Genomic DNA, 26,358 nt, shown 5'->3' with positions numbered 1-26,358 from the left:
CAATTCAAAATTCTGCAAAACAAAGTTGCAGAAGTATAGCCCTCATCTATCAATAATGTCCACATCCTTATCAGAAAGAGTAGGATTGAAGTTAAGTAAGTGCTTATCAGCAGTGGAATGAACGAATGCTATAGCTGTGGGCCATACCTGGGCTGGGAACAGTGTATAAACATTTAGAATACTGTGGAATTTAATGCATCTTATCTGCTTTTTAGGGGCAGCTGGCTAACAGAAAAATTGCATACAGTAACACATATAATCCTCTACACATGTCAGAACTGGAGGGAATAAATGTAGGTTCTGGAAAATCCTTCTGCAAAGCTCATACTGTTTTCTGAGGGACTGAGAAAACTCAGTGTTCTCTAACTGAAAGTACTGGCACATTCTAGCAATAGCCTCAAAGAAAAAGAACCCCCCACAGGGATGAACTCTCCATTGAGTCTGGATTAGAAATCTGAGGGGAAAAAATGAGACCATCCCTGCATCTTCCTGTTCAGATTCAGAATCTTGAATCTTTACAGGAAAAGGGGAATCTCTCTTTCTTTTACCAGAAACTACTTTACAAGAAGGTATCATTAGACTGAATTAAACACTAAGACAGATGCAGTAAATTACACCTGTCTAAAGACAATTGAGGAGAAGTAGAGACATGCTTGGTTTTCTGTTTCTTATTGACAGGAAAAATGGAGTGAACTTGTGTGACTAATGGCAGCAGCTGCTTCCCCAGGGATGGGCACAGCATTCTGGCACAACAGGGAAACCTTCTCTGTTCCATCTTCATAGACTGGCTCTCCCTTGCCCACTGAGTGAGCTCCAACAGCCTCAGAGGATGTGGCTAACCCCCCATCCATACATCAGAGAGAGAGAGAGAGAGAGAGATCCAGGGTAAAAGATGAGTTGTCTGAGATACAACAAAGGCCATAGCAGAGTCACCCACCTGTGGCAGAGGCAAATTGCTAGCCTGCTGTAGTGGCAAAGGCTTTTGCTTAACCTTTTCTTTTTGTGGCTGGAAGAAGGACCGAAGGAGAGACTGGTAGTCTGTAGCACGGAGAAGCTGAAAATGAGGGCAAGCAGCAAATGCCGGTAAAACTATCCGTCCACAAAAGGTATTTATTTATTTATTTATTTTGACAGAAAAAAACAAAATAAAAAGCACTTTGAAACACTATGCCAGCTCCACCAAGGAAAAATAATTTCTCCACAGAATATATTTTCATTTAGTTAACACTACTTTTAAACTGACAGAAAAAATGAGTGTTAAATTTAAGATAGTCCATTAAAACATAACACAACATTCCTAGCTTTATAACAACTTTCCTGAAGAGGAATTTAAGAAAATGGAAATTTTCCCCCCAAAGGAAACTCATCTGCCGGGCAAAGAAAAGCACAAGCTGCCCATTGATCCTCAAAAGCTTTAGAGAAGCTTACAGTTCTTGGTAGGAAATCTCTGAAGGGCTCTACACTCAGACATGTCTTTTATTCAGATCTGTTTGAGCTGCTTGACAGTTTGGGTATGACGAAAGTGCACTGAAGCTTTGGAAGATGGCCGGCTGTTGTATCCTTGACAGGATATAACCCATATAGCTCTGATTACTGCAACAGTGATTAATATGAAGAACATCCACAACAATGGGGTATGTTTTGTGATAAGTGTATATTCTCTCTGTGAGTGTAGTACTTTAATGAAGGTAATTTGCACTTAATTGCCAGTCATTCCTTTTCAATAGTGGAATACATTGTTTCTGCTCAGTTTAATTTTTAACTAAAAAAAAAAAGTAAAGTTCTGTAAAATCTTACCATAACAGTAGATGCTCTTCTCTTCCCCTTTTGCAGTATTCTAAACAGAAGGGATCTTCCGTCCAGGGCAGCTTGCACTCAGCCAGTATACCAAAGCCTAAGGATCTTGTATGCACCCTACATCACACCTATGCTCCCTGTAGATAATGTAGGACATAAAAGGGACGTACAGACAGGTAATCAAAACTGAATTTCCCTAAAAGAGAACAGTCTACATAGGACAAAGGAGTCCATGAACATCCAGAAGAAAAAATGCTGAGGAAAGAAGAGAAACCCTCAGCCAGAAGGGAATTTGAACAAAACCCAAAACAAACAAGAGGGAGTTGGAAGGAAGGAGGGAGGGAACGAGCGAATACTGTAAAAGTGAAGAGAAGGGCATCCACTGTTATGGTAAGATTTTACACAATTGTACTATGTCCTCCTATATCATTGTTGCAGTATTCTACACAAAAGAGAGAATAAAAAAGCTCAAGAAACAGAATCGGAGGTGGAAGGCTGAGAAGAGCCCTCAACAAACCCATATAAAATGGGTCTAGCAAATCCTGCTCTGGCCCTAGATATCATATCCAACTTATAATGCTTAGTAAAGGTGTGCACTAAAGACCACGTAGCAGCTTCAAGGATGGAATTTGTGTCCAACCTCTTGAAGAAGGCACCAGAAGAGGCAACTACCCTAGTGGAATGACCTCTAACAGAAGTGGACAGAGATTTGCCATGAAGAGTATAACAAAAGGAAATGGGCATAGATACCCAGGACAACATGGTTTACTTAGAAACAGACAAATCCAATGTCCTGGGATGAAAGGAAACAAAAAGCAGATCAGACTTATGAATGGCCTAAGTCTTATCCAAATAGTACTGGAGCTGTCTGTGCAAATTCAAGGTATGTAGGACCCTCTCAGTAGCAGACTGTGAAGGGAAAGGGGAAGGGAGTTGTACTGATTGATTTATGGGCAACTCATTTACTACCTTGGGCATAAAAAGGATTAGTATGAAGGGACACCTTATCCCTGTCAAAAAAAAAAAAAGAAGGAATGGCCATAGAGGCCTAGAGCTTAGAAACCCTCCGAACAGAAGTAAGAGTCAGCAACAAAATGTCTTCCAAGTAAAATGTTGCAAAGCAGCAGAATTTGCAGGCTCAAAAGGAGCTTGAGTCAATTTTTTCCAAAATAAAATTAAGGCCCCAATTAGGAGGAATAGGTTTCCCTTGGAGGCCTAATATGCAGAATGCCTTTAAGAAATTGATCTCAAAACAAGAAGCTAGAGGAGGATTCAAGGGCAGAACAGCAGAAATGGCTGACAAATAAGCCTTCATGAAAAATAGACAGGCCAGACTGGAGCAACTCCCACAAATAAGAGGCGATCAGAGGGACCCCACTGAAAATGGGTCCTGGTTGTGAGCATGGCACCAGACAGAAAATCTTTTCCAGTTGCACATAAGATTTTCTGGTTGAGAGTTTCCTTGCCTACCATAAAACCCTTAACATTTTCTCAGAAAAGAGGTGCCTGAAATGGATCACAACCCTATCACCCACATTGTTGGCTGAAGAGCGGACAAGTGAGGATGGATGAGAAACTCCTTGTCCTGTGTGAGGAGGTCCACCAGGTGAGGTATCTTATGGGGATTGCCCCTGGTAGATGCATTGAGAGGGGTACCAGTGCTTTCTTGGCCAAAAGGGAGTTGCTAGCAAGATTTTGGGAGTCCAGCTGAATCTTCTGCAGGGCTCTTGGAAGTAGAGAAAGAGGGGGGAAGCATAAAGAAACATTCCCTTCCAAGGAAAAGAAAGGACATCCATCATCCATGCCAAATGGCATGGTGCTCTGGAACATTAGAGAGGAAGCTCCCTGTTCAGAGGAGAGACAAAAAAGATCTAACTGAGGAACACCCCACTGATGGACAATGTCCAGAAACTCATCTCTGTGAAGCATCCATTTGTCAGCTTGTGTTTTGGACCTGCTCAAAGAGTCTGCCACTAGATTGTGCTCTAAAGGAATGTATACTGCCTGAAGAGTTAACTGATAGCTGAGAGCCACCTCCCAAGCCTGAATATCCATTCTGCAGAAGAGGTAAGATTTTGTGCCTCCCTGCTTGCTAACATACCACATCACTGTAGTGTTGTCTGTTTATACCTTCAAAGGGCATACAGAGAACATAAGATGAAAATCTTGAAGGGCCAGAATCACAGCTTTCATCTCTGATTTTGATGTGGTCTGACTTCTGACTTGGGGGCCAAAGATCCTAAATTTCAGGTGATCAAAAGAACCCACCTCACCCCATGTCTGAGGCATTGGGGTACAAATCCTGAGAAGGGCTTGGAGGCTTAAAGGCAGGCCACAGTTGAGAGCAGACAATTGAATCCACCACTTGAAACCCTTCTTTAGACAGGGAAGCAGAGGTACATTGAAATCCAGAGGGTGACAATGCTGCAGCCAAACTGACTTGAGATACCACTGTAGCTTCCGCATATGCAGTCTGGCAAGAGGGAACATTGGAATAGAAGAGGCCATGAATCCCAGAGCCTGAAGAGACTCTGGCTGGCATGGCAGTAAGAGGAAGAAGACACTGAAAGAAGGATGTCAGTGACAAAACCTTTGGATGTGGAAGAGGCCAACACTGGCACTGTCTGAATCCTAGTAACCATGAAAACTGAATGTAATCTATTGCAGGGTCAACAGCCAGAAGACTCCAAATCTGCAGTCCACTTTAATGGTAAAAACTGCAACAAGTAGGACAAACACTAAGGTAAACTGCTACTGGAGAAATAAACACTCTAATAGTAGAAACAAAAACTCCAGGAGCTGGAAATGCTGAGCAGGTTTTCAGTAATTTATTTTCAGAAAAAAAATAAAAACAGTAAAAATACAAAGCTTTCAGGCAGATGCCCTTCTTCAGTGTGTATGTAACAAATAGTGCAATCACATCTCCATTAATACAATTCAAGATAAAAACCATGTGACACAGCCCCAGTCCAAAGATAGAATCAATTAATTATTTAAATAATTTAAATAAATTATTTAAATAAATAACTTCCACAGATACTATAAAAGCAGTGTACCACATAAAATACCCAGCATAAAACACCCAAGTCAACAAATATATTTGTAAAATTTATAAAAATTGTATATAAATATATATAATGCATGTGTGTGTGTGTGTGTGTTTGTGTGTGTGTGTGTGTGTGTGTGTGTGTGTGTGTGTGTGTGTGTATACATATATATACATATATATATATATATATATATATATATATAGACTTTTATGCTAATCCATTCATACTCACAGATTTCCAGTCTGTTATTTAAATCACCACCCTTCCTATTTTTATGCAGAACATTGATCAACCTGAAATAAAATTAATGATCCATACCTTTTTCTCTCATATGTTTAGCAAGTTCATTGGTGTTAATTTTCCTTTGTATCTCAGATTTGTGTTCTATAATCCGATCTTTCAATTTCAGCATACATTTTCCAACATAAAAAGCAGAACATTTTACGCAGATTGCCAATTAAACAATATTAGATATATTGCATGTAGCATAACATTTAAATGTATATTTTCTCTGTTATTGAATATATAAATTCATTACTTTTCTCAATACCTTTACAGCATACATGACTATAACAAGGAAATATGCCTAGCCTTAAAGCTTGTCTAGGAATAACATTTATCATACATTTGTAACAGAGGCGGTGTTTCAAACTGGAGCAATTCTTATAGGCAAAGTTTGGTTTATCTCCTATAGGTTTTTTAATTTCTGGCATTGCTCCTAATATTCCCCAATTTCTTGATGTAATTGCCTTCACTCTATCTGTCCTATTATATTTAGTAGCATAACATAAATGCTGCTGTAATGTTGAGAAAAATTCTGTGCATCCATAGTTTTATCTCTAGAATACGGTCTAGCCCTATCTTGTCTTTCATTTATAATATCAAATTTCCACTGACCAAGTAAAACCTCATCATATCCACGCTCCTTGTTAAGTCATCTGTCATATCATCCATCTGATCAAAACATTTCATTTCATTAGTGTTGTCAGCTAGCGCGAGTGTGTGTGTGTGTGTGTGTGTGTGTGTGTGTGTGTGTGTGTGTGTGTGTGTGTGTGTGTGTGTGTGTGTGTGTGTATCTATTAGCTTGGACTTATTTTATAAAGATTGAGGTCATTATATTATTAACCTTTTCTAGCTTAATGTCTAGGTAGTTGATCTCATTCAGTGAATATTCTAGCGTACATCTCAGAAAGCTAGTTGTATCATTTAAATATTCAATAAACAGTGATAAATCAGAATATTCACCTTTCCATATCATAAAAACATTGTCCACAAATCGCTTATTAAAAAGGTACTTTATGCCTAAATGTTAGCAGACAGTTGAAAACAAAGCGTTCTTCCCACTGTCCTGTAGCAATATTAGCATATGTGGTGACTGTGGATGTACCCGTAGCCACTCCTGCTTTAGGATGAAAGACACAATCCTTAAAACATAAATACATTATTGATAATTACAATGTCCAGAAATTCACAAATTGTTTCAACTTCTCTAGCAAGCATATCACTGCACTCACAAAGAAACTCACGACTGCCTTCTATACCATAATCTTTAGGAATTACTGTAAATGATTTGATATCTAGTGTTGCAAGAATAAATTCAGTCTCCTTATTGCTTTTATGCCATTTGTATAATTGTGACAAGAAATCCCAGTGTCTGTTATATAGATTTTTACTTTCAACACATACTTGCCAAGAACAGATTGTAAATATATGGAGATGCGTTCAGTAACCCACCCATCCTCCATTACAGTTGGTGTCGTGGGCGAACATTCCAGATTCTTATGCTTTTTAGGTAGTCCATATAATACTGGTGTTACTGGGCATGGGACATTGAAGTAATTAAACAAATCAGTAGAAATATCATTAGTCATTTGTACCTCATATATGCCCATATTAACATTACTAATACATTTTGATTCATCCATATTACTTATTTTAACAAATGTATTTTCATCATTCAAAAATTCAAACATATGTATTATAGTCTATTCTATCTAATATCTGGCACATCCTTTGTCCACTTGGTTGATAACAATATCTTTATTATTTTGCAGTCTTAGGAGAGCCTCATTCTCTCTCACTGTTAAATTATAACATTTCTTTTTTTTCTCTGTGCATATAAATCACGTATTTCTCATTTACATGAATTATTAAAAGCAGTCACTAGTGGGCAGTTCATAGGTATAAACAAACTCAACTCTTTACATACCTAAGGTGTAAAGGATAGTAAGTCCTTGAATATACGTTTTAGACTAAGATTCCTCACAAAAACTTTTAAATCCATTAGGGCTTCAACCACTGTGTCACTGTTAGAAGGGATGAGATGAAGCCCTTTCTGTAATACTGAGACATCATCTGCACTCAGTTCTAAGCTCAAAAGGTTAATAATAGTTTGTTTATTTAGTTGCCCTAATGTTTGGATTGACTCCGTGTTTCTGGGCCATTGCTTCTCCATCTCCCTATTCCGCCTCCTCTTCTTTGCATTCTGCCCCTGGATGGATCTCTGGGCCATATTTCCATGGCTTGTGATGAATTCAAACAGAGAGGAATGGAGTTCTGCTGAAAAATCCTATGAGGGTTGGGAGCTACCATTCACAGCCGTAGCACAGGTGGTTGCTGGCCATTTGTCTGAAACAGTTGAATGAGCAGTTTGTGATTAACTAATATTGTGTATTGAGGAATTAAGTAGTTCATTAAGAAAAAAATGTATCCAGAGCTCCATGAGTTCTTTCAAGACTTTTGAGATTCTATCCCCTGTTCTTTTAGTATTAGTGGAACATTCTCACAGCCATTAGAAAATGTTGCCAGATTTGAATCATTCAAGTCCCACTGTAGTCCTCATTTCTTAGTAGATCTCACCAGTCTCTCAAACATTTGGTTATAGAATTGCATATTCTCAGAGAATGCAAGCATTCCGGTGATCTCACTCTGTTGTTTCACAATCTCTTCTTGCAAGTCAATCTCAGTCTTAAGGAAACATTGATTCATTAACTCCATAAATAGCACTCAATTTAATCGGAATCAGAATCACATTTATTGGCCAAGTATGCAGACATACAAGGCATTTGACTCCGGTTTCAGTGACTCTCCAAGTATGAATTACATAAACGATATACATACAACTATTAAGAACAAGACAAATAACATACATGCAACTATTAAGAACAAGACAAAAAAGTAAATATACATATACAGATACACGCAAGGTGCAAAGTGCAACTCAGTGCAAGAAATACTGAAATAAACTCTGAAAGAAACAGGTATTAACAATATGTTAACAGTACTGCATAATCCTTGCTGGCTAGGGAAAAGGAATACTCCAACCTATTAAGCTGAGTTAACCATTTATGAACTTGATGGCTTGTGGAAAAAACTGTTCTTATATCTGCTTGTTTTGGTGCGTATTAATCTATAATGCCTGGCCGATGGTAATAGTTCAAAATGATGGCGGGCTGAATGTGAAGGGTCAGTGATGATTTTCCCTGCCCTTTACATGACTCTGGAATAGTGTAAGTCCTAGTATTCTTAAACTTTGAGGGACCACACCAAGATCTAAATATGCAGTGAAGCTGAAATGCTGCCACTTGTACTTTCTTTTCTAGAACCTCAATTTGACACTTAAAATTGTCATTAGGGGGTGTCATCATTTCTGAATGGACATTAGTAAGGTTATTTATCTAAGTAATGAATTATTCTGCACCATCAACATTTGATGTAAAGAGCGACTGTTAGCATTTAAACTTACATTAGTAGCCATGTTTAAGACAGGCTGTGTCATTCTAAAATAAGATGTTTTTCTCACAGTGCCCAAGGTTGATAGAAATAAATCCAAGAATGTCAAAACTGCAACAAATAGGATGAACACTAAGGTAAACCGCTACTGGAGAAATAAAAAATCTAATAGTAGAAACAAAAACTCCAGGAGCTGCAAACGCTGAGTAGGTTTTCAGTAGTTTATTCCCAGAAAAAAAACAGTAAAAACGCAAAGCTTTCAGGCAGATGCCCTTCCTCAGTATGTATGTAACAAATAATGCAATCACATCTCCATTAATACAATTCAAAATAAAAACCATAGAAAACAAAACATCAATTTCTTTGCAGAGCCACAGAACATAACAGGTATCTACTTAAGTTTTTTTGAAAAAGTTTTGTTTTACATTTTCAACAAAGTGTAACAACAGTCTACTTACCTTGAGGGGAGGAGTGGTATGCAGGAAGTTTGCTCTGCATTGGTAATAATACTTCACTGTTATGTTGTGGCAGCAGTAGGGAACTGTCTAGTGATTTAATGGCATGCAAGAGTTACATGGAGACAAAGTTCATTTGTGACTCATTTGCATGTCATTGAATCCAGTACTTAATATAGCTGGAACAACTTTTCATATTTCTCCCCTACTTACCCAAACACAGAGATATAACTAGCCCTTCTTGTTCCTAGGGATGTTCTCCATACTTGAGTAGGACCCCTCAAAAGACCTTTCTGTTCTTTAAATTGTAAGCCATTTGTTACAGATGCAGCAAGTGTCTTGGTATAGCCAACAGGGAGCACAGAATGCTTCTGACCCAACCAACAATGCATTATCAGCTTTTATTTCTAATGCAGTAAACAAAATACAGAGTGCTAAAATGCCTTTAGCAGATGCATTATTACCATGCAGAAACTGAATGCCAGTAATGACAATCAAGCCACCTGATATCATGTACCTGGGGCAGCTGCCCCTATCATCTCACAGTAGCTATACCTTTGCCTACAGATATATACATACACATGCATACATATTCCAACACATATACATACTAACAAAGACACCTTGATGGTCACACTCACATAAGTAAGCCACTAATATCATAACCATATGTACATACACACATGCATACACACACACACACACACACACACACACACACACACACACACACACACACACACACACACACACACACACACACACACACACACACAGTCTTGCTGTATATACCTACTGTGATGCTAACAGACTCCCTGCTGCCATAATCAGCAATGGGTATATACTTTAAAACTGTTGCATTCAGTCCTCTTGTCTCTGAATCTGCCTAGCTATTTCAGTACAGATGTATGGCTATGGGCAAAGCATGTCTAATTTATGTTAGGCAAACAACACATTTATACATATTAGTACCCAACAAGATCACTGTAGTACTTCATGATAGAGACTTCATACTGCTGTAGGTTTATATGTTTCTAAAGACTGCCATGTTACTACTGATGGTGGTTCATATTTGTGATATGCAGAAGACATATCATATCTCACACCCTCAACACTGGTCCATATTAAAGACTTGTAGAATATCATAAAAATGTATATGTCTTCATCAAATTTATAGTGATTCGTATATAGGAAAAAGATCACAATTCTGAAAGGAGATCAGGGATGCCATTTGAGTCCTACATCATTTGCATCAATTATGAATGAGGTGACTTATCACATGGGCAGTATCATGAGATAATAATACACAGGTATAGTGTGCCTGTACCTATTATGAGTTAAGTGGTTGAATTGGTTGTAATTCCTAACAATAAGAAATGGGTATCCCATGCAATGCATACATTTAGGCACTTTTTTGTGTTAATAGGTTTACATATTAATGCACCCAAAAGTAAATGTCTTGGCAGTTTGGAAGTAATTCATAAAATCTATATTTATGTATAATGTTTGTCCCATATGATCCTACATTTGTATTGTGTAAGAGCTATACTATGTTTGTGGAGCTTTTCTGCCAGGGCCTCCACTGAAATTGGGCTCATCTTGGCCTAGTGGACCATCCTGGTAAACAAATGCAAATAAATAAATAAATAATTTGGAACAACTCAGATTGTTTTGCAAGACTGAAAAAATGTTGAACAAATGATCTGTTATTAAATTATGGAAATGTTTTCTACTATCATTTGGAATAAAAAGTATATTGCATGTATTTTGTTTTGATGTGGAAATTAAGTTATATTGAACATATTTTGTGTGTCCAAAGAAATTAGAGACAGAATTACTAGTCATATCTTTTTCTTCCTTTTGAGGATCACATTTAAATAGTATTAAAATGAAATTATTATTTAATAAGAAGGATAGAGGGGGAATGAGTATTAATCATATTTTTTAAAAACTTTACTTTTATATGGGGTCATACAAGGCATAGTTAATCCACCACACTCTGTGTATGAGACAATTCTACATAAAGAGACAAGGATGTAAAAGGATGTATTTATGGTTTGTAAATGGAATTGTGGTGAAATTGTGTTTGTTAGACTGAGGCAAAAATCTTAGAAAGATGAAATATGTTATATTGGGCATTAGATTTTGATATAATAGGAAAAGGATGTGTTTAGTCAACAATGGAGGAGTGAATTATATGTGATGATGACAGTAACAGACTGTTTTCATAAAGGAGAGATGGAAAGAATTATGGCAATTTAGTGTACTACAGCTTTAACAGAAACAGGTGATGATCAGAAAATTGGAACACTTTTAAGGGATGAATATAGATATTATAATAGTAGGAGATTTTAATTGTGACCCAATTGAGAAAAAAATTAAGTGGGGAGGTAAAATATGTTGCAGAGTAATACAAGGTTTTCAGATGAAAAGGGAGTAAGAAAGTTTATCTATATTAGGGGGAATTCAGTACAGATAAAAAGTTCTGTGAAAATAGCAAAGGCTTAAAGGAAGTTGAGAGGAGTACAGAGGTAAGATTTTCTAACCATAAAGCTGTATGGACAAAACTGAAGGAACAACCAACAATTATAAGAGAATACCAGGGAAAAAAGTTAACAAACGTGTGCTTCTTTGAAGGTTCTACCAAAAGAAAGTCAGTTCCTGTTTAGGGAACACAAAGGAATAAGTGTATCTTATAAAAACTATTAGGGATAGTGGGTTAGTTATAAAAGAAAATATGCAAGTTTACTTTCAGTACAAGAAAGAATGGCATGTTTGCAGAAAAGACATGCTGAAAAATATCAAAAAATGACATGGCAGCAGTGTGGGGGGGGATACAATATACCGAGAGAAGTTTTTGAAATGTATAAGGACACAATACTCTGTGATATAGTACAACAAAAGTACTTGTTGAAGAGCAGGAGAAGGAGAGAAGAGGTGAAGCATCTTCCTGGAAAAGTAATAAAATATAATGAAGATGTGATATGGGTGGTGCAGGACAACAAAGGAAACATGATAGGGACCGGGTACCGAGGGAGGGAGAAAGATATTTAGAAGAAATATACACACAGAAATAACAAAGTGAAGAATGAAATGTGGAGTAAAAAAGGTAAGTACAGCACTAAGTTAGAGGAGAAAATATATAAAGAGGAACTGTAAAATGTAATCAATTATGGAAGAAGAAGATGGTAGTGGATATGAATTTTGCAAAAAGAGATCAGAAGAGGATAAAAATATTTCTTGGATGCGCTTAAATGGTTTGACAATAGTTTGATAATAGATTACAAGATGAAAATATCTGTATGGGACTAACAAAGTTACTTTGGAAAATACAGGACAATGTTGGAAAAATGTAATTTTAGGAAATGGAGATTTCAAAATTATGATGAGAATTTCAAACAGCTGAAGTAATAGGGGATGGACCATATGGAGTGGAGAAAAAAGAAAAAGGTGCTGTTCAACAAGAAGTGGTATTTGAGACAGATTTTACAGGATGTGAAATTTTGGTTGTGGATTAAAGGGTGGGAAGGACTAAACACTACACTCTTGGAAAGTATTGCAAATGTCATCTGTTTTAATGTTATATAAATAAGATATGTAAATATGGATTTAGTAAAGACCACTACTTTTTTCGGTAAATGCTGTGGGATCTTTTACATCTACCTGAGCTGCAAACACCTCGGGCAGATGAGACCTTGATTTAATGTCTCATTCAAAGGATGGCACACTGAGGACTGCAGCACCACCTAATACTGCACTGCAGTACCAGTAACAGAAAATGTATCCAGTCACCTGGGGGTAGACAAAGAACCCACAGCCATCTGATCTTCCAGCAACAAAAGTGAGCATGTTACGTGCTGAGCCACTGACAGTATAACCAAACATTACAATTATTGTACAGAATCAAGTAATGCTAACTAGAGAGTACATGAGACAAATAAATAATCTGTTTGTTATTCTGACTTTGTATGGATGTGCCATGCAGAGTTTGCTGCTTTTACGTGGCATAAGAAAAGAAGATATTATATATACCAAAGATGCCAAATTTATCCTTAACTGTCTACCAAGAAAAGTTGACGCAACCTAATTAAAAATCTTAATTGGTTAATATTCAAGCACAAGCTGAACTCTGTACAGTTCATTTTTCACATGTACAGCTGCTGCACTCAAATTTATTTCCAAGCCTGCATGCTTTATATAAGGTCCTAACAGATGTAATAATTTCTTCAGCCATGTGCCCCAAAACAGTTGTCTCTCAAAAAATAAAAAGCTTTACCTGACATTATTCACACTACACTCTGTAAATCATCAAAGAAAGCACTGCGTGAACACAGGAGTCAATCAGTTCTGCCATCCACTTCCATTAAAACAAATAAACAAATTAAAAGGCTTCAAACACAAATTAAAACACCACCTGACTGACTCATAGCTATGCTTATATACCTCACCTGGATAATATGTAACCTTCAAGCCACTACTGTGTCTGTAAGTCACCTTGCTTATAGGCACCTTGAACACAAACTGCAAGCTACTTGTACAGTTGTACTATCTCACCTCCATTTAGACACAGATTTCTTCCTTTTCCTTCAGTTTCCATAAATTTCCACTTTCCTGCCTCCCACAACTACCTAGTCCCACTTTCCCACTATTTCCTCCTATTTCCCGGTACTCTACCTACTTTTCTTCTAATTGTCAGATCAAGTTATACTATTTAAATGTTGGATAAACTGAATGTCAGTAAAAATACACAAAGTAACGGCTACAGACACATGGCAGAGGTTAGATGTAAAATGACATTTTAATAACAAAAAAATAAAACAACAGAGGGTAAGCCCTTTCATACCATAAGGTGCTTCTTCAGACCATATTAAATCAGAACAGCTGAAATACATTTAAAAGAAACAAGGAATCATTTCAAACAATGAGAAATAATTCCTAATTATGCATGACAAATCAAAAAACATTAGTAATTAAGCATATCATCTGAACAAGCCCCTTGACTTCAAGGCTAGCTTTAAAGAAACTTTACCATTCAAGCCAGGCATTTTATCAGCTTGAAGTCTGATGATTCAGCATAATGACCTGTTCTCAGTATGATTTTTAAAATCTCCAATGCTTAAATCTAATACATTTTCAAAAACCATGAAATTAAAAATATGTGAAGAATAGGACTCGATAACATGTTTAGCTAAGGCATTCCTAATATCGCCCTTTCGGAGGTAATATAAATGTTCTCTTACTCTTTCAAAAAATGTGCAATTAGTCTTACCAACATAAAAGTGAGTACATGGTTTGCACACAGCCAAATAAACTATATTAGAAGTCTGACAATCTGCAACAACATTAAAAGTAATAGTAACTCCAGAACTTGGATGAACAAATAAATTAGAGGTGTCAATATAAGCAGAAAAGCTGCATCTGTTGCAGCAACGTGTGCCACGAATAGCAAGATGTTCCTTAGGGGTAAAAAATTAGTCCTGTAACACAATTGTCATTTAAGGGACTTCTTATTTTTGTAACTAATGCAAGGTCTGTCACCATCTATATTCTTAATGTGGTCATCAGCTGCCAAAATGTGCCAGTTGGATTTAATAACTTCACATATAGTCCCTATGTCACTGGCATACAACAGAGTTAAAGAAACAAAGCTTTAACCCATTAGTCTGTGATGTTTCATTACAATTCTATGTATTAGACCATTATTATATGCTGCATTTGTTTTATTGTAGTGTTCTCCTGTGTAGCTGTGGATTTGAACTTAACTGTATGTATATTTATTCTAATTTTTTGGTGCTATTCTCCCTGGGCTGCCACTGAAAGGGGGCATTTCATGCAGAAGTCAGACTATTCAGGTCAGTAAAATAACTAAATAAATACATTTTTGATTAGTACACATCTGCATTAAGTATGTAATTAATAAAAGTAAAGCTTCTGAAGTCAGTTTTGAATGTTAGTCAATACGGGGACTTATCACTATGTCTCCTCTTTCTGGAGCAGACTGTGGATGGCCCTGTGGACCCCTGTGGTTTGCAAATATATAGTGAAACAGGGATTTTTTGTGATTGTGAGTCTGGGTGCATGTGCTCATGTTCATACATGTGTGGGGTGTGTGTGTGTGTGTGTGTGTGTGTGTGTGTGTGTGTGTGTGTGTGTGTGTGTGTGTGTGTACAATGTATTTATTATACTTAATTATACTTATATACTTGTTCTATTTATATATAGATCTGTGGTGGTGCAGCGGTAGCATTGTTGCCTCACAGCAAGAGGTTCTCCCGTTCGATTCTCGGCTGGAGTGCGGGGAGTGCCTTCTGTGTGGAGTCTGCATGTCCCTCCCGTGGGTCGAGTGGTGCTCCAAAAGACATGTGTGAATGGGCGTGCCATCGTTGAAGGTTGGGCATTGAGCTGGCAACTCGTCACCGTAAAAATCTACTGCCAGTCATTAGTGGACCGGAGTTCCACTGTGGCAACCCCTAACTGGGAAAAAGCTGAAAGACAACAACAACTTGTTCTATTTATATACTTTTAAATGTATTTGTAGCTATGAGATATGAGCCTTTGTATATACCATACTATTTTTTAAGTTTATACATGTACTTCTCTCTACAGGCCTACAGTCCATAACCCAGCTGGATAAGTTGGTCAGCAATATAAATATTTATGTGTATATGTGATGTGTGAGTACGTAATACATGCTTATTTGGTTGTATAGTCTGCATAATGCTATGTTACCATGTAGGGCAGATCACTTTGTACAAAAGACCGAAGTATCTGAATCCAACTAATGTGTCAGCATTTCAAAGATGTAATTCACACATAATCAGTCTCCTTTTGTCCCATTTTTACATGAGGAATGGGTGTGGCATCAGCTGTCTCCACCTCCCTCAATTTAGGTCTTGTTTCATGCATTAAATCCATCTAATGGCTGGACATTTTCATCTTCTCCTGCTTTCTTCCAGCTTCTTCCAAATCTTCTTTTTCAAAACACTTTGTGTTCTCCTTGACCTTCCCTGAAAATGAGGATATTTTGACTTCCACTTCAATTTCCTCATTTTGCATTTTGTCCTAAAGTGTGCATCCTAGTACCCATCTCAGGTACTTTATCTCTCATTTTCAGCTTCCTCTGCTTCCTCAGCTGCTCTTCTTTCACTGCCAAGGTTTCCATGCCATACAAAAGCACTGGTCACACCATGTTTTAAATTTTCATTTTTCTGTTACACCTTATCCCTGACACTTCTGTTTCATACATTGCATATCAAAATTACATCGTGTACAAGTCCTTTCTTAATATTAACCAGTGCAGCTTACTTGCTTAATGTGTAGCCATTTACATGGTGAATAAATCCTTTTTGAATTCACCCATATTGTTTATGAATGTGATTCAGAAAGATCTACGATGGTCTACAACATCCTTTGTGAGGAACACATATGGATTGTGATCAATACTGAATGTAAATCAGATCTGATTTACTAGGAACTAGACCTTCTATAGTACATCATAGAATGTACAACTGTGACACAAACAACTGCTACCCAATATGCTAAGTTTTATGTGACAACATAGTTTTGCTTTTTTCCACACAGAGAAGGAACACATGGGTGAGGGGTTAGCACAGAGTGATAAAATAATATGGCAACCCAAGGTTCTGCACATTGAGCCACCTGCAAGACAATTAATATGGCACTATAGAGCACACTGTATTACAAAAGTAGGATTGTACACATGCCTCATTAAAAAGGTATATAGATCATGCACAGTTCTACCTAGGGTTACTACCTGTCCCACTATGCGAGGGACAGTCCCTCTTTGGGCAGTTGTGTGTCCTAAAAAAAAAAATAAAAAATGTTGTCCTGAGATTTTAGGACAAAATTATTTCCTACATTTTATGTAATAGTTTTATAAAACAGTTATTCTGTATCTGAAATGTCTAAATATTATAAGAAACAGAATAAGCAACTAAAATACTACAAGAATAAGCTTTAGTTAGGCAAAAAAAAATGAAGTTATGTACTTTGTACTGGCCGTGGGTATGTTTTGATGTGCAAAATCTGACATTTGTAAGGTGGCAGCCCTAGTTCTACCCCATTAATGGACTCTTGCAACACATGCAAGTGACAGGAGCACTTTGCACATTTAGCAGGCGTTGGGTGATATACATGTGTAAATATGATCTGTATGGACAACAGAGTACCCTACTGAATCTTTTATGTTCACTGCCTGTGCACCAGAGTTGTGTCATGTTATATGGTATAGGGGATGATCTGCAGAATATATTATATGGGCATGCACAGTGGGACATTATGGCAGGTGCCCAAACAGAACAATGTACAGTAGCAAGGCTGCAGTCTCACAAAACATGGGTGCTTTGTATATGTGTCTCATCTTCTTTGTAAAGTCTTGGTAGCAGCCTACTTGCAAGATAGGTTAGCAATGGTATCTGACCATGCAGCATCTTGGCAAAATATGAATCATATATTATAAGGTTGCAGTAGTCCTACAGCAGTTGCAGGATCATATCTGCCTCTTGGTGATTAAGACTGAAATAATACATGGCTATATAATTTATGTGTACTGCTGTATGTATTGCTTCTTGTGCTGATCTCACTTACCACTGTGTCACGTAATTTAACATTTTAGCTGATGGGTCAGATCAACTAATGGAATATCAGGATACACCTTCTCATGTGTTCTGTGATGCACTGAAGCTGAATATTCTGATATGTATACATATAGAGATTGGTATTCAAGTACTTTACAGTTTTGCCATCTGGTAAATATTAACTCCAAAGTAAGAGGTGTGCTGCTCTGCTTTGATCTGGCTGGATGCAGGATAGCCAAACCAATGTTGTTTGTAGCACTACAGATTATTCAGCAGGTTATAGTACCCAACATAGATCTCAACCTGCTGTGGAACACAGACAATAGCAATGTGTGATAAACAGTCAAAACGTGGAACACCCTATTTTCACACTGAATGAAAAGCGTACCATGACCATGGCCATGGCATTCAACCAAAATATACACATACACACACAGTCATGGAGACATGTGAGTTTACATACACACACAAACACGTATGCACGCATGCACACACACACACACACACACACACACACACACACACACACACACACACACACACACACACACACACACACACACACACAGACATAGAAGCATAAATACAGTGGTTCATGCATACAGAGAAACTCAGCTGCACATGAATACACACACACACACACACACACACACACACACACACACACACACACACACACACACACACACACAGAGCAGTAACTTCATTATTAGTATAATTTATGTATTTCTTTATTCAATCAGAATAAAACATCTAAGGATACTCTGTCAATTAAGTGGCTATAAGTGCTTTATACTAATAGTCACCCACACAGATGCAACGACACAAATACACAGGTGACCTACCACATACACAGTCACTGAAACATATCCAGCAACTAGTGCCACTTTATTGACCCAGTACTTCTCAGATGCTTCACTCTAATGCACTGAAGGAAGAAATACATACATTGTACCAACACTGAAGTCACTGCTGACAGGCACATAGAGTCCAAAGCATTAATCTCCATCGCCCCCTCCTCACACATACACATACAGTGTTCTCAGCTATCCTTCACTTTGCTAAATGTCACTGATTTTTTTTCTCATATTGCTGTCTGTTCTCCAGACATTTTTCAGATAGTGAGGACTGCAGTCCATGAGTAACCATTAACAGTTTGAGTTTTAGACTTCATAAAATACATGCTAAGGCAAAATGTGTTATTTTATCAAATTTCAAAGTACATAACAATATTTAAAATCTGTCAGATTTTGGAACTTTGTGTCCAGTTTTTGTTTTTGCCTTCATCCCTGATTCTTGAACCAAAACATTGTCAGATGCTGATGTGCACACCATACCTCTCAAGTGTCCAGATTTTTGCCTCATCTTTCTGGTCTTTTCCTCATAAAATCTATACTTTCTGGCAAACCACTGAAGGCTGAGTATCTAAATAATTACATACATCTGAGTTGCAAATGTCATATCCTTCAGAAAATGCATGCTAACACAAATCATGTTATTTTAGCAACTTTCTAAGTTTATAAGAGTAATATTTAAAATTGATTCCATTTTAGGCCTTTGCCCCCCCCCCCACCATTAATTAAGGCTATGCCCAGATTTCATGTGCTAAGAGGTTGAGAGCCATGACACTCACATACACACACACACACACACACACACACACACACACACACACACACACACACACACACATACACACACACACACACACACACACACACACACACACACACACACACACACACACACACACACTTTCCCTTATCATACCTCAGAGATGAACAGAAATTTGCAGAATGCTCAAATTTTTGCCTCATATATTTGGCCTGTTCCTCATAAAATATGTAGTTTTCTGGCAAGTCATAGACAAATGAAATAAGATAATGACAGAAATTTGAGTTTCAGACATCATGGCCTTCAGAACATGTACGATAACACAAAACCTGTTATTTTATCAACTTTCTAATTTTATAAGAGCAATATTTAAAAATGTTGTGGTTTAATCACCACATTATGTTTCACTTTTGGCTATGTCAAGATTTCTTACTCTAGGAGGTTGAGAGGTATGCATTTAAAGAGATGGGAAAAATAAAATAGAAGCAGAACAATACCAAAGTAATCCCTTTTTACTGCTGGTATTGCAGTTATCTGTGTTATTAGTTTTGCTTCTATTTTATTTTTTCTCCCTCTTTAAATGCAGTTTTCTACAACCATTCCTAGTACACTGTGAATAGTTACCTATTTGGGCATTCTTATTGGCTCCTGTCCTCAGGAACAGTTGCTGAATTGGTTTGTATACTGTGAATGCAATTGACTGTAATTGCAGAATATGAGCCAATCAAAAACTGTGTACCACAGCCAATGCTGTTCAATTCAGAACAGTGGAGCAGCTATATGACTGGTTTGTATTCCACAATGCTGATTGGCAGTAATTGCATTATACAAACCAATCAAAAGCTGTGTAGTGGAGCCAAAGCTGTTCAATAAAGAACAGCAGAACAGTGGATTCATTTATGGTCAAATGCGGAGCATTTCACATAATATGGAGCATTTGGTTGCACAGATACCCCGTGTTGTACATGGCGAATTGTGCGCAATTCAGTTGATTTAGTCCATTTAATATTTTATCCCATACCATCGTTACTTGTCATCCATGATAACATATCTTCCTTAGACAGCTGAATGTACACGATCTCTGAATTGCAAGTAGTTTTAATTCTAGCCTGCCTGTCGACATTAGCCTTATACAGCATATACCAAGTCTCTAAGTCTGGTCCATAGGGAAAGTTAAATTTATTGCTATTTCATATTCTTGGTTACAGTTCAAGATTTTGGATACATTGATGCAAACAGTGTTCATAACACAACTTTAAGTTAATTAACTAGAGTTGAACAGAATTTTGTAATGCAGTTTCTACAGTTAACTAAACAAAAACTGGACAGTATGGATAAACTACACAGGGCCCAACAAAGCAGTCACCAGTTACAGAAAGTAATATGTCTGATATGGTGAAACATTTATTTATTTATTTATTTAAAATTTATTTTACCAGGATGAAATCCGACTGGACAGCAGGTGCCCATTTTCAGCAGAGACCTGGGGAGAAAAGCTCCAGGAAGTTACAGTGTGAATAGATAGATTTTTACAGAGTGACAATTGATTACAAGTAATGAGTTGGCTAACATATGATTGAATGCTAAACATAAAAAGGTAGAAACAGTTAAATGCATAACAATCTAATAGTATAGTCAGGAGATCACATACCTTACAGTACTAGTGCAGTAGGTGTATGCAAGGTATTTATATATTCACAATATTTACAAAAACATTGTACAAAACACATGGGTGACAGTGTAGAGTGAGCATCAAAAGTAGGTACACATTTATAATATTTACAGAGTATTCAATGCACATAGGTGACAGTATAAAGTGAGCATGAGAGGCATTGGGGGTAAGCTGCCTACAGTGGGGGAGGATTCAGGTGGGGTCTTTGCAGTTGCAAAGAGGGTTAGTGTAAAGGTATGATTTAAGAAGGTCTTTAAATATGTTTATGTGATTTTGTAGCCTGAGGTTGGGAGGGAGGGTGTTCCATGCTTTTGCGACATCGTAAGAGAATAGGGGTTCTCCAGAGCTGTTCTTACATGGCTTGACTTTGACCAGGGATTTGTTACTGGATCGTAGTGTCCTGTTAGAGTTGTGGAAATTTAACATGCCTGCTAGGGCAGGGTTCTGTCAGGCTGGTAAAGAATTTGATGAGCTATGACGAGTTGGTGGTATATTAGTAAATTTGGAAATTCTAACCAGTGTAGTTTAAGTAGGGATTGGAAATGGTGGGAGTGTGATCTAGCATTTTCTGCGAACCTAGCTATTTTATTGTAGCATATGGAGAGTTTGGTCACGTCGGTTTTATTAATGTTGGTTAGAACTGACCAGGCATAAAGTAATGATGATAGGAGATGAGTTCGGGCTATGGTAGTTCTAGACTCGGGAGTTAGGAACTGTTTGCTATGATAGAGATAGCCTAGCTTCTTGTATACATCAGAGATAGTTTGGGATATGTGTTTGTTGAATTTAAGTTGTAGATCAATTGTGATGCCTAGGAGTTTGGCCTCAGTTACTGAGGTGATGAGGGTGTTATTGGCCGAGAGAATGGTGAAGGTGGGGTCATTATGCTTGGTTAGATGGAATAGCATTAACTGTGTTTTTTGGTGGTTTAGCATCAGTTGGTTATTGTTTAGCCTGTTTTCAATTTCAGTAAAGGATTCTTGGGCTTTACTTTGTAGAAGATGGATGTTTGATGAACAAATTACGTTTGTATCATCTGCATACTGAACAATATCAGTTTTAGTGGTTGCTAACTGGAGATTGTTTGTAAATATGTTAAAGAGAAAGGGACCTAGGACTGAGCTTTGGAGGAACAGCACATGTGATGGGGAGTGGGGGGGATAGGGAACTGACCCATTTGACAGATTGTGAGTAGTTGCTTAGGAAACTATTGAACCAGTGCAGAGTCAGATTGTCAAGGTTGAGTTCAGAGAAGCAGGTAAGGTGTTTATTGTGGGAAACTGTGTCAAAAGCCTTGGACAAGTCTAGCAAGGTGGCAGAGACCAGTTTCCCTTGGGTCCTGTGTGAGTTAATGGTATTAGAGAAGTTAATTAGAGCAATGGTGGTGCTATGGGATGGTCTAAAACCATGTTGGGTTTTAGATAATAGGTAGTTGGTTAGTAGGTGGGTAAGGAGTTGGTGGTGGATACACCTTTCGAGAATCTTAGATAGGGGTGATAGGATTACAATGGGATGGTAGTTGGAGAGGTCAGTTGAGGGTCCACCCTTGTGGTGGGGGATGATATATGTTGTTTTCCACAAGGAAGGAACAGTGCATTCAGAAATAGATCTATTTATGAGTAGGGAGATGGGATAGGCAATGGCTTTGGATGCAGTTTGGAGATATTTGGCTAGCAGGTTGTCAGCAGCAAGAGTGATTGGTTTCAGTTTTGCTAAGAGTTTCTGAATGGTAGATGTTTGTACTGGTTTGAGTGAGAAGGGAATGGAGTTTGTTTGGCATTTTGGGTTTTGTGGTTGGGTAGTGGGTGATATATCATTCATGAGTTTCGTTATGGAAGAGATAAAATAGTTATTGAAATTTGTGGCTATGTCAGGGTCTGGACCTTCAATGTTTGGTGGTGGTGTAGTGTTTTTTTCCGGGTTGGATGATGTTCACTGCAGCGCTGAATTTCTGTGGGTTGTTACTATATTTTCTTTGTAAGGTAATATAGTGGTTTTGTCTGTCTATCCTGGCCTGCTTTTTCGCTTTGTTTCTAAGTTCAGAGAAAATTTGTCTAGTTTTGGGTGTTTTGTATTGTCACCAGGTTTTCCATGCTCTGTCCTTGTCCTTAAATAAGTTCTTAGTGGTTTTCTCTAGCCAGGGGGCAGGATTATTGTGTACCCTAACTGTTTTTAGTGGGGCTAATTGGTTTAGAATTTTTAGGAATATGGAGTTAAAGTATTGTACTGCAGTATCTATGGGAAGGGTTTTTAGGGGAGCCCAGCTGCAGGATTTTAGGGTTTCTGAAAATAGCTCTGAGAGGAAATTATTTTGGGAGCGGGTTTGTAGTAATGAGGGTGGGTTGGAGCATTTACGTTTTTGCCTAAGGATAAAAGTTGGATTGTGGTCACTGAGGGAGTTAGGTAGTGTTCCACATTGGTGGGCAGTGTTGGGCTGGTTGATGAGGATCCAGTCCAAGGTGGATTCCCTTTTGCTGGTCTTGTCAATTCATGTGGATGAGTATATGAGTTGGGTGAAAAGATATAGGTTTATGTGATTGGTAGCTGTTGGTGAGTGTATACTGTTCCATTCGATGTTGACATCACCTAGGATTATAGTTTCTTGGAAGAGTGAGTGGGAAGCCCAGTGGAGTACAGATTCTAGGGTATTAAGGTTATTTTTTTTTTTGGCAGCCACCAGAATTAAACTTAACAAGGCCCTACTATGTCTAGGCAATTCCGATTCTGTATCACAGCTCAGGCTCCTCTCTGGGTTATTTTTGTTGCCATACCTGCCAGCCATCAAGCCTTCTTTGGATCACAGGGTATCCACGATGTCCTCAGCTATGGTGATGCCACACGACACCAAGCTGAAATATATCAGAGAGGGGGACTTCATTCAGGCAGTCATGGTAGTGCATTGTGCTCTGGCCAACATCCCAGGAATGAAAGCATTTCTTGGATAACCTAACCCAAACCTCTGACCTGGAGGATATGTAAAATGCTGTACCATGGTGCCATAATACCTTCCCTTTGTGAATGTATCCCTCGTCACATTTGTTATAAAGGCTACCAGCCAACTGTGGCTTGTTTACTCTTACTCCCCACCCCAGGCCATCCCTCTGTGTTCCCACCCCTCTTCAATGGGAAGTGGTGTGTATGGCTGGGTCCACCCCTCCCACCCAAGATGGACCCACCCCTATGCCTGCCAGTAGCACCAGACAACCAAACCACTACTCAGAGTCTTGTTGCCTGGTTTGTAGTCACCACTTTATACCTCTAAGCCACCACAGTAGCTAAATGTGGAGATTTTTGACTTTTAGATTTGTAAACATTCTTTTACAGACAAGGCTAAATCAGACTGATGAAGTCCTGATTATAGCAGGAGGAAAGCCCTTAATAATTACACTGTTTTGAAAAATAAATATTTTGGATTTTATTACATTCAGTTGTTGTTTTCTCCAAGGTGTGTGCACTGCTGTACTGCTTTGTATTTTTCAGTTATTTGTTTGCTAGTGTTATTCTCCCTCTTGGATGGTTTGTTGTTTGGGATATTCATCGTGTGCACATACAGAGATGGCTGCCCAGCAAGGATCTTATGGAGTAGGTCAATCGGACCATGTCAAGTCTTCTCTTGATGATTTCAGACTGCCAGCAACATTCATTCAACTGAACTCAGAAGTTAAAAATATGAAAGGGGACCTCTCCCAGTTGGTGGAATTACTTACGCAACCAGGAAGTTCCCCTCCATGTGGACAGGCAACGTTCTCATGCTCACAAAGGAGTTGGAATGAATTGAGCAGCACTAACTGGACTATTGTACCTGAATCATTCAAGGATATGACATAACGTGGTTTCCCGGGGAAGGCAAAGGCTTTTTCCTCCTTTCAACAGTCTGAGGCGAGGTTCAAGTGAGACAAGTAAAGGACTTAATGGGAAAACAACAGCTGTGAATCAAGACCACACAGGAGACTAGGGACAATTGTCTTTCACCACAGGCACTATTCCATCTGCTTCATTTTGTGGTACAAAGGCCCCTGAGGGGAAAAACTGTGGTCTCAGATTTTACTTTAACCAGATAGAGGAATTTGATTAACAGGCTAGTTCTTTCCATTAGAAAGACATTTTTCTAAGAGAAGATGGTAATGAAAGGCTTTTTGACAATAGAAGGCAGTCTTTTCAAATTAATTTCTTAAAGGGTGGTGTTCTAGAATTTGAAATGAAATTGTTTAAAATTAAGAGAGCTAAATTGGATATTTTATATTTAGAAAATGTATAAAAAGGCGGATTATGCCACAAGGTTTGCATTTTTTGTAAATATCCAAATGGTTTTCTATACACTTCAGAAATTATTAAAGATTCTAATGATGTTTTTGATAGGTTTGGTTTTAAACTTATGGCACTGATGATAAAATACAACAAAAAGAAGGTTGAACATTTACTTGTTGAAGGAGAGGCTTTGAATAAGTTAATTGAAACAGACCTACTCTTTGACTACCACAGGGACATATATGAGCACGCTTTTGTTAGGACAGATAGAAAATGTGAAGGAATAATTAAGAGAAAACAGAATAAATTATTTAGAGATGCAAAATAGTACCAGGAAAATAAAGCTTATCTTTTTATTGGGAGAATGTTTAAGGGACATTTTTCTAAAAGTACTAGATCCATTGACACCATCTACCATCCAAAGATGGTGGAGGTGCATTAACTAGGGGTGCTGTGGAAACAGGTAGTGACCCCCTTTTATCTAATATGGAACCCATTGGTCTAAGCAACCCAGATCCCCTAAACCCCAAAACTGGTTTAGATTTTATTGAAACATTTCAGAGAGTCACTGAGGGGGAAGTAAGTGATAATAATGATTAAGATTTTTCATTGTCCAAGGGGAAGTGTCAGACCAAAGTAAAGAGAAAAACAAAGACAGAGATTGTTTTGGAAGATGATGGAGTGACTTATCCTTTTAAGGGTTTTCATATTTTTAACTTAAGTTGTTATTTCAGTGGAGCATTCTTCAATTTTTGGAAAGGTTTTAAGTTTGTACCTGCAGGAAGATTTAATATTTGTGACACTTTGAATTGAAACTTTTCACTAGAAAAATGAACTTGGCACTTGCCCTGGAAGATTCAAATGACTCTAAGGATTACAATGAAGGTTTGGTTTATAAAAGTAGTTCTGACAACCCCCCTTTACACCCAGATCTACAAGTTTTTGGAGCAGCATGTACGTCAGACCTCTATGATTTATCAGTTAACAACAGGGTCCCCAAAAATGATAATTTAACTCAAAGTGAATGTAAAGTGTTGGATGAACTGGTTCATAATTCTGGACTACACATTATGAAACCAGACAAAGGTGGGGATATTGTGTTGGTAGATATGACAGAGTACTCCTCACACATGTTTCAGATTTTATAGGACACCCAAACTTACCTCCCAGGTTCGAGGAATGAGATAAATATA

The 26,358-nt window shown here is 37.9% G+C and overlaps 1 protein-coding gene across 1 annotated transcript in view; it reads left to right on the top strand.

The window, feature by feature from the left end:
- Window positions 1-26,358, top strand: part of LOC122808422 — a 164,187-nt gene that overhangs the window by 47,248 nt on the left and 90,581 nt on the right. Inside the window, exon 2 of the mRNA XM_044079384.1 lies at window positions 25,992-26,251. Coding sequence (XP_043935319.1) covers window positions 25,992-26,251 — 260 coding nt within the window. The remainder of the gene's footprint in view (window positions 1-25,991; window positions 26,252-26,358) is intronic.

The sequence above is a fragment of the Protopterus annectens genome, chromosome 8.part0 (assembly GCF_019279795.1).
Source record: "Protopterus annectens isolate FY-2018-M chromosome 8.part0, PAN1.0, whole genome shotgun sequence".
Classification (NCBI taxonomy): Eukaryota; Metazoa; Chordata; order Ceratodontiformes; family Protopteridae; genus Protopterus; species Protopterus annectens.
The sequence above is the reverse complement of the archived record's forward strand: the minus strand, read 5'-3'. Positions and strand labels throughout refer to the sequence as shown.